The 8,230-nt window shown below is 49.8% G+C and overlaps 1 protein-coding gene and 1 long non-coding RNA gene across 3 annotated transcripts in view; one reads left to right on the plus strand and one right to left on the minus strand.

Annotated features, from left to right (window-relative positions):
- On the minus strand, positions 1 to 2,716 carry LOC119274552. The gene is made up of 2 exons (XM_037555273.1): positions 1,015 to 2,716; positions 1 to 350 (listed from the first exon to the last, which is right to left on the minus strand). The coding sequence occupies exons 1-2, from the start codon at positions 2,233 to 2,235 to the stop codon at positions 252 to 254; spliced, it is 1,320 nt and encodes a 439-aa protein (XP_037411170.1). The 5' UTR covers positions 2,236 to 2,716; the 3' UTR covers positions 1 to 251.
- Positions 2,717 to 5,066: 2,350 nt separating this feature from the next.
- Positions 5,067 to 8,230, plus strand: part of LOC119274560 — a 21,460-nt gene continuing 18,296 nt past the window's right edge. For both annotated transcript variants that reach the window (XR_005135218.1, XR_005135219.1), the window contains exons 1-2: positions 5,067 to 5,161; positions 5,924 to 7,121. This is a non-coding gene — a long non-coding RNA (uncharacterized LOC119274560). The remainder of the gene's footprint in view (positions 5,162 to 5,923; positions 7,122 to 8,230) is intronic.

An 8,230-nucleotide genomic window follows, 5' to 3' on the forward strand; every position in this document is an offset into this window, starting at 1 on the left:
TGGCATAACTTCATCTCAGATCTTTGGATGTTTTTTTTAAAGTATATTGATACTTCTAATAGAAGATAATTAATTCCACTTCTGGCCCAAGTCTAGCATGTTGTAGCCATAACTTGCAATTCCACTTCTAGCCCAGTCAAGCTATGATGCATGAAAGAACTTGGAACAGACTTTCTTCTTCTACGCCTCAGGGAGCATATGAATGGTGCAGCGCAGCAACGAGTACATGTTGCTTCAGTAGTTTCATCAAGCTATGTGGCATCAAAGAACTTGTACAGATGTTCCTTTTTCTGTGTGCGTATGAATGATGCAGCGCACTGAGCACATGTCGCTTCAGTAGTTTCTGGTGGCTGCAAAAATAAATAAAAATAAAAAAATCATGCAATCAGCTACCCCGGATAAGCTGGTTTTGCAGAATTCTAAAAACAAGATTAACATGGAATTTAACTTTCTTCTGGCAATCCATATGACAGCACTAGTTATAAGTTACCACCCTGCATGCTTTTTTGCTTTATCATCACAAGTCAAAATCTGGATCGCTTCTAGAGATTGTTATGCCCGCATGTACAATGTACTTATCAGTCCCGATATCCCAACTGCCAATCATAGAGAGGATGAATTTCTAACTACGCGTACTTATAAAAGTAATGGAACACAAACTCTAGCAAATTAATTAATTTCATTCATGTCAATTTTATGTTTGATATATAATCAGGGTCAGCATGCCGCTTAATATTTATACGATAAACCATTTAATAGTACATGAATACATATTATGAGAGGAAGGTAAATAATGATAGTCTTTCGAAGCTCACTAGAAACAAACAATTTATAAATGTTGCTGATCCCTATTGAATACTTTCCGATGCATGGAAGTAAGCTCAAATTTGTTTCTAGTTTTCATAAATATACTACCATGTCAGCTCTCCATGAGATATAAGGGTGCAATAAAAGTAGGAAATGTTGTATTTCTGCAGAAGACAACCTGTCAAGGACCTTGATTCAAGGACTCACCTCGTTGAGCAGCAGAGAAGGAGGCCACGCCATGATGTAGGGATACAAACTTTCAGGGTAAATGATGGTGCAGAGCTTATTCAGCTTTGCTGTTTCTAGGCAGAAGGACAGGAACAAACCAGGGAAATCGCGATCCGGCTCACAGTAAGTAGACAAGTACACAAAGCCATTGACGATCGCCAGAACCTTCAGCGCGATATGATCATTGTCGAAACAGTGATCGTGCGCATGGATGTCCTGCTCTAACGGAAATGTCTTGTGCTGTGTCCATCTCTCGACACCATCATCGTCGGTTCTCCGGAACCAAACAACAAGTGTGAGCTTGACAGTGCTGATGATGCAGAGCCTCCCGTCCTTGGTCTCGCCAGCCGTGAACGCTCCTTGCCCTTCGATGTGCGGAGGCAGGTCGATTCGGGAGAACTGCACTGTCGAGGTGTTCAGCACGCGGGCAAGGGCTCGGCTCCCGTCTGTCCAATAGATACACCCATTCACCAGCGTCCCGTTGCCAGAGCACTTCTCGTTGTCGTCCCCAGGCTGCAAGGCAGGCTGCATGGCTGCGGCCTCCAGAAACGGGAAGATCTGCCACTCCCCGGTCTCTGATGAGAGGACGGCGGCTTGCGCCCCGCAAGCTTCGTGGCAGACGCAGATGACGCGGAACGGGCCGCGGTCTTCGTCGGAGGGGAGGACGTGGTACTCGACGTACATGTCTTCGCAGATCTCGCCGGGCGGCCTGGGGAAGAGATCCAGGGCTCGTGCGAGGGGGTCGTAGACGGCCATGTGCCCGGTGCTGTAGCTGACGAGGACGACGCGCCCGTCGTGGCAGCCCTGGATTACCCACTCGGGGGCGACGCCGTCGATCTCGTCGGGGAGGCGGGTGAGGAGGAAATCGCCGCCGCGGACGGCTGCGGCAAGGTCCGGGTCGGAGTGCAGGCGGAGCGGGCGGAAAGCGGGCGTGTCGGACTCTAAGACGTCGAGGAACACGCCGAGGAGCGGGGCCGAGTGGAGCTCACGGAAGCGGCGGCGGAAGGCGGGGGATGAGCGGACGGCGCCGAGAGAGGCCCGGCTGGTGAGGGCGGCGCGGACGAGGGTGGGGAGGGACGGCAGGCGGAGGAATATCTCCCGCAGCAGGTCGTCGCCGAGGGCGCATATGGTGGTCGGAGCGGCCGCTGGCGATTTCTGCTTCTTCGGGAGCGGCGGCGGCGACGACGGCTCGCATGCCATGGCGCGCGACACAGCAAAAGTGAAGGACGGCTGTGATCTCGTTTCAAGCAAGAAGCTAGGAGAGCGAGGGCCGTGGGCCCAGGAAAGCCCGTCGAAACGCGAGTGACCGGGTCATGGGCCCAGTTGCTACAAAGGATTAGTCGAGTAGAATGCTTGTCAATCCTAAAAAAACTAAATTCTAAAAAGTGCAGCTGCACTTTTTAGAGTTCTCGAGCACACACCCTTCCGCGTCGTTCGATCGAAATCGCGGCCTCAGGTGCTGGGCGGTCGGGCCGAAACACTTACCCGGTCTCTCTCCCCCGTGCAACCTGTGGCCGTTCCCCACGAGGCCACGACCCACTCCTCTGCCACGAACTCACCTTCTCCCTCCCCCTGCGCACACCTTCCTCCACGGCCGGCCAGATCTGCTGCATTCACCTCCATTGACCCGGCCCTCGCGTTGGCCCGTCTCCATCGAGCCAAATCCTACGCCGGAGCTCCTCCTTCCTCGGCCTTCTTCTCCGCCAAACCGGCAGCGAAGCACCCCGCCAGAGCAGACGCGTTCCCCAGCCCCGGACCGGCGGCGACGCGACCCCGCACCCTGCTTCTCCCTCTCGGCATCATCCTGCACCCTGCAGCGTCGATCCCTCGCCAGGTCTTGGCATCCCGTGACTGGGAGTTCGATTCCTGTTGGATCCAGGCCCTTCGCGTCCAACAACGACAACAAAAGAAGGCAGCAGCTGCTCCCGCAGATTCCAACCGGAGACGGCCCCCTCTGCTCACGCGCCCCTCGGAGATCCCCTACAGTTCAACTCCCTGGCCGCGAAGTACAGGGAGGATTCTCTCGAAGCCTTGCCTCAAACTCTCCGTCCAAAGCCATGACTGTGTTGGCGCCGCTCCTCTCGCAGCGCCGACCTTCTTCTTCTACCTCGAGCTGCCTCGCACAACTCTCCTGAGGTTCCTCTCTTCTTCTCTCAAGAACACAAGAACACACACACACGCATATACCAAGGAAGAGGAACGGCTTTGCCAGAGACACTCCCTTGGTGAACCACAATGGCTACATGGTTTCTCTGCTCAGCCCTCTCGGCCTCAACTCAAACAACAAGCTTTACATCTCTTATATAGAGACTCACGCGCACACACAGCCACGGCCACACCGGCCACTAACCCACGCACGCACCACTAACTAATCCCTAGCTACATGCACTACATGCACGCCCACGTCCAGACTACACGGCCAAGCCGTTCAACTAACCGACTGCATGCAACCTGACCAATTCTCCTGGCTCCAACTTGATCTATCCAGCCAGCCGGTTTGGCTTCATCCTGCACGCGTCTCGCCGCTTCCCACGGCTATACCACCCCGGCATCAAGCCTTGCGCCGTATCACACGGCACCGCGCCTTCACGCCGTCATCGGCAGCCCGGCATCTCGCAGTCTCCGCATGCCTCCGCTGAAACTTCACCGGACTAGCTACTCTCTAACCTATGCAACATGCATAACAAAAGCAAACTAAATATGCAGATACATGAATCAAGATTAAACCTAACATTTTCCCTCCTAATCTTGATTCTCCAATCTTCACGCGGTTCACCCGCTGCCACTTGACGACACAATCGCGGCGCTGCACACCTTGCCTGGACCGACGCCATCGCAGCGCCCGCGTCCATCACCATGTACTCTTGCCGCACGCAGCGGCCACCTCTTGACGTGGACGACGCTGTCGCAGCGCCGATCACCACGCCGTCTTCGCCAAGCGGCATCGCACCGTAACTTTTGTTGGCTTCACACCAACTTTCCATGATGACGATGGCATCACACCACCGTCGTCGGCATCACGCCGACTCTTCTTGTGGCAGCTTCGCACCGCCATCTTCACATAGCGGCACCGCATGGCCACCATCCTCCTTCTTGCGCCGTCGGCCTCCATCTCGCATGAAGTCCGTCGCGCCACAACCGACGCCGTCGCAGCGCCGGTCACCACGGACCATCTTGTCGTGGATGACGTCCTCGCGACGCCGATCATCGCACCACCTTCATCTCGCGGCATCGCACCGCAACCGGCCGCCCGCGGCATCGCGCCGCTGCCAGCCATCACCTCGCGCCCAGCGCCACGCCGACCACCATAGCCGCCGGCACCGTCGTCGCCGCCACGGATCAACAAGGCTCTGATGCCAATTGTTGGCGCCGCCTCACCTCGCAGCGCCACTTCTTCTTCTACCTCGAGCTGCCTCGCACAACTCTCCTGAGGTTCCTCTCTTCTTCTCTCAAGAACACAAGAACACACACACACACGCATATACCAAGGAAGAGGAACGGCTTTGCCAGAGACACTCCCTTGGTGAACCACAATGGCTACATGGTTTCTCTGCTCAGCCCTCTCGGCCTCAACTCAAACAACAAGCTTTACATCTCTTATATAGAGACTCACGCGCACACACAGCCGCGGCCACACCGGCCACTAACCCACGCACGCACCACTAACTAATCCCTAGCTACATGCACTACATGCACGCCCACGTCCAGACTACACGGCCAAGCCGTTCAACTAACCGACTGCATGCAACCTGACCAATTCTCCTGGCTCCAACTTGATCTATCCAGCCAGCCGGTTTGGCTTCATCCTGCACGCGTCTCGCCGCTTCCCACGGCTATACCACCCCGGCATCAAGCCTTGCGCCGTATCACACGGCACCGCGCCTTCACGCCGTCATCGGCAGCCCGGCATCTCGCAGTCTCCGCATGCCTCCGCTGAAACTTCACCGGACTAGCTACTCTCTAACCTATGCAACATGCATAACAAAAGCAAACTAAATATGCAGATACATGAATCAAGATTAAACCTAACAGACTGCAGGGGTCATGTGGACGACGGCGAGAAGCACGGCGAGGTGGATGCGGCGTAGTACCTCACTAGATTCCCCTCCTGCTCTTCGTCCACAGGGTGAGCCATTCTGAACCAGTTTTTGGATTTGCCAAAGCGCGCGTGTTGAGTTGCACTGGGCGTGAGCGCGACTTGCACGGAGATGTGGTGCGTGCTAGAGTTTGTAGTATGAGTGCTTGCCAGATTCTTTCCCACAGAACATGTCTTTTTTTGTTCTACAAAACTTGCTTAGCTATTTATTTGTAGTTGCCTCAAATGTTCGTCAATTTTGCCATCTCATTGAGGTGCTACAAAAACTTGATGGAAATTTTGATTACACAGGACTTGGAAATTGTGGTGCACGCCAATGTGCTCATGGAGATAGAACTAGCCTACTCCCTCCGTCCAGGTTTATTAGGCCTAAAGACAACTTCTCTTAGACCAAGACACATAGTAATTTGCTCACATTAATTCTTCCATTCCACTCCCAATGCACTCTCTCACATGCATGCAACCAATGAAAAAGCACGCATGAAGTGTATTAATTTTCTAGCCATGACACCAACAACGATGACTTTTAATGCAACCAATGAAATGGTTGCATGCATGCACCTTTCCAAAACGGGGCCTTATAAAAGGAGACATGCTTGTGATGCTGAGAGGCCTAATAAACCCGAACGGAGGTAGTAGTTACCTATCTGTAACTTGCCTAATGTTTTTTGTATCTGCCCAAAGCTTGCCAAATGATTTTGTTAGTTGGTTGCCTGATAAGTCTGAACTAGCAAGTAAAATACTGAAATGTCGTCTGCTTGGATGGTTAAACTGTTGGTTTTTGACTGCTAGATCAATTCACCGAAGCAACATCAGCAACAATACGTGCAAGCAAACAAGCAAGCAGGCAAGCTGGTTGATTGATGAACAGTAGCTGCAGCCTCTTCATAGGTAACCTTCGATCAAGCCATCGATTCGATCTGAACATAACTAGCTCTCGACGGACGGAATTCACGTGAGCTTGTGAAAGAAAACCGTTTCACGTGCTGGAGTATACGAGCTAGCACTCTAAAACCCAACATAAACATTTTTGTTGATTATGGTATCCATATCAGCCTAACTATTTGCTTGCCTAATGATTTTGTTAGTTGGTTGCCTTTGCCTGATATGTCTATCTGCCTAGTTAAACATTTCTATTAAATATGGTATCCATACAGCTGGACTGAAACTTGTATAGGAACACATTAGTTCAATAATGAAAAAGGCCTGCTTGGATGGTTTATACAATTACAACTCCGTCAGTTCTAAACTTCTAATACTACAAGATATGTGTACAAGTAGAAGCACATCAGTGCTTGCTGAATAATGCCGCCAAAATCACATTGATTTTACAAAGGATTAGCACATAGCATTACTGTTATGCTATTTTTAGTACACATAAAAGTAAACTCTCTTAGGGGAAAGCAACACTGCATCTGAATGAAAGATTCTCTGTCTTTCAGTGGTCATTGATGCCGCACACAAGATGTAGTTAACAACAGGATATTGCTTTGATATGTGCACTGACAGTTCCATCTGTTTGATCAATTCATCGATTCTCCTCCCCCAGTTGGAGCTGCTTACAATTCCCCTGTTGGCACTTCTGTTAGCCATTAGTATATCATTAAGCAAATAAAAGTAAGAGGCTGCGGACTGTACTTTAGACCAATAAAGTTAGCAGCAAAAGACATGCTTTCTTTTAGTCAATCTATAACCTTTTTGGCATTGAGTTCTAGTAAAAAAAGCATGCTTTCTTCTAGTCAATGATTTCTACACTAACTTGCCTAATAATGACAGAAAGTTGCCTATAATATTTTTTTGGCATATGATTTACGGCAACTAGCAAGCGGAGGGGATGAGAGAGGTGTCGGAGTACCAGCGACCAGCAAGAGAAACAAGAGGAAGAGCCAAGGAGACAGCGCCATCTGTGCGCCACGACCATCTAGCAGGTGGAGCTGGATCCGGGAAAGCATTGTCTCGAGTGGTCGAGGAACTGGTCCGTAAATTACCGGTAAGTATCTCAAAATCACCCTCTAAGCATGTGTTTTTCTACTCACGTCTACAATTCTATGTGATAGAGGTGGAGTAGGGAGGTTGAAGAGGGGTGTAAGGGGTCCCATGTTTATGGGTGAATCGATGATTTTGAGCTCGGGGGTGTGATGTCTACTACACAACCTTCTTCTTGTAGACGTTGTTGGGCCTCCAAGTGCAGAGGTTTGTAGGACAGTAGCAAATTTCCCTCAAGTGGATGACCTAAGGTTTATCAATCCGTAGGAGGCGTATGATGAAGATGATCTCTCTCAAGCAACCCTGCAACCAAATAACAAAAAGTCTCTTGTGTCCCCAACACACCCAATACAATGGTAAATTGTATAGGTGCACTAGTCCGGCGAAGAGATGGTGATACAAGTGGTATATGGATGGTAGATAAATGTTTTTGTAATCTGAAAATATAAAAACAGCAAGGTAACCAATGATAAAAGTGAGTACAAACGGTATTGCAATGCGTTGAAACAAGGCATAGGGTTCATACTTTCACTAGTGCAAATTCCCTCAATAATAATAACATAATTGGATCACATAACTATTCCTCAACAGGCAACAAAGAATCACTCCAAAGTCACTAATAGAGGAGAACAAACAAAAAGATTATGGTAGGGTACGAAACCACCTCAAAGTTATCCTTTCTGATCAATCTATTCAAGAGTCCGTAGTAAAATAACACGAAGCTATTCTTTCCCTTCAATCTATCATAGAGTTCGTACTAGAATAACACCTTAAGACACAAATCAACCAAAACCCTAATGTCACCTCAAGTATCCGTGGGTATGATTATACGATATGCATCACACAATCTCAGATTCATCTATTCAAACCAACACAAAGTACTTCAAAGAGTGCCCCAAAGTTTCTATCGGAGAGTCAAGACAAAAATGTGTGCCAACCCCTATGCATAGGTTCCCAAGGTCACGGAACCCGCAAGTTGATCACCAAAACATACATCAAGTGGATCAATAGAATACCCTATTGTCACCACGGGTATCCCACGCAATACATGCATCAAGTGTTCTCAAATCCTTAAAGACTCAATCCGATAAGATAACTTCAAAGGGAAAACTC

The sequence above is a fragment of the Triticum dicoccoides genome, chromosome 1A (genome assembly GCF_002162155.2).
Source record: "Triticum dicoccoides isolate Atlit2015 ecotype Zavitan chromosome 1A, WEW_v2.0, whole genome shotgun sequence".
NCBI classification, from domain to species: Eukaryota; Viridiplantae; Streptophyta; class Magnoliopsida; order Poales; family Poaceae; genus Triticum; species Triticum dicoccoides.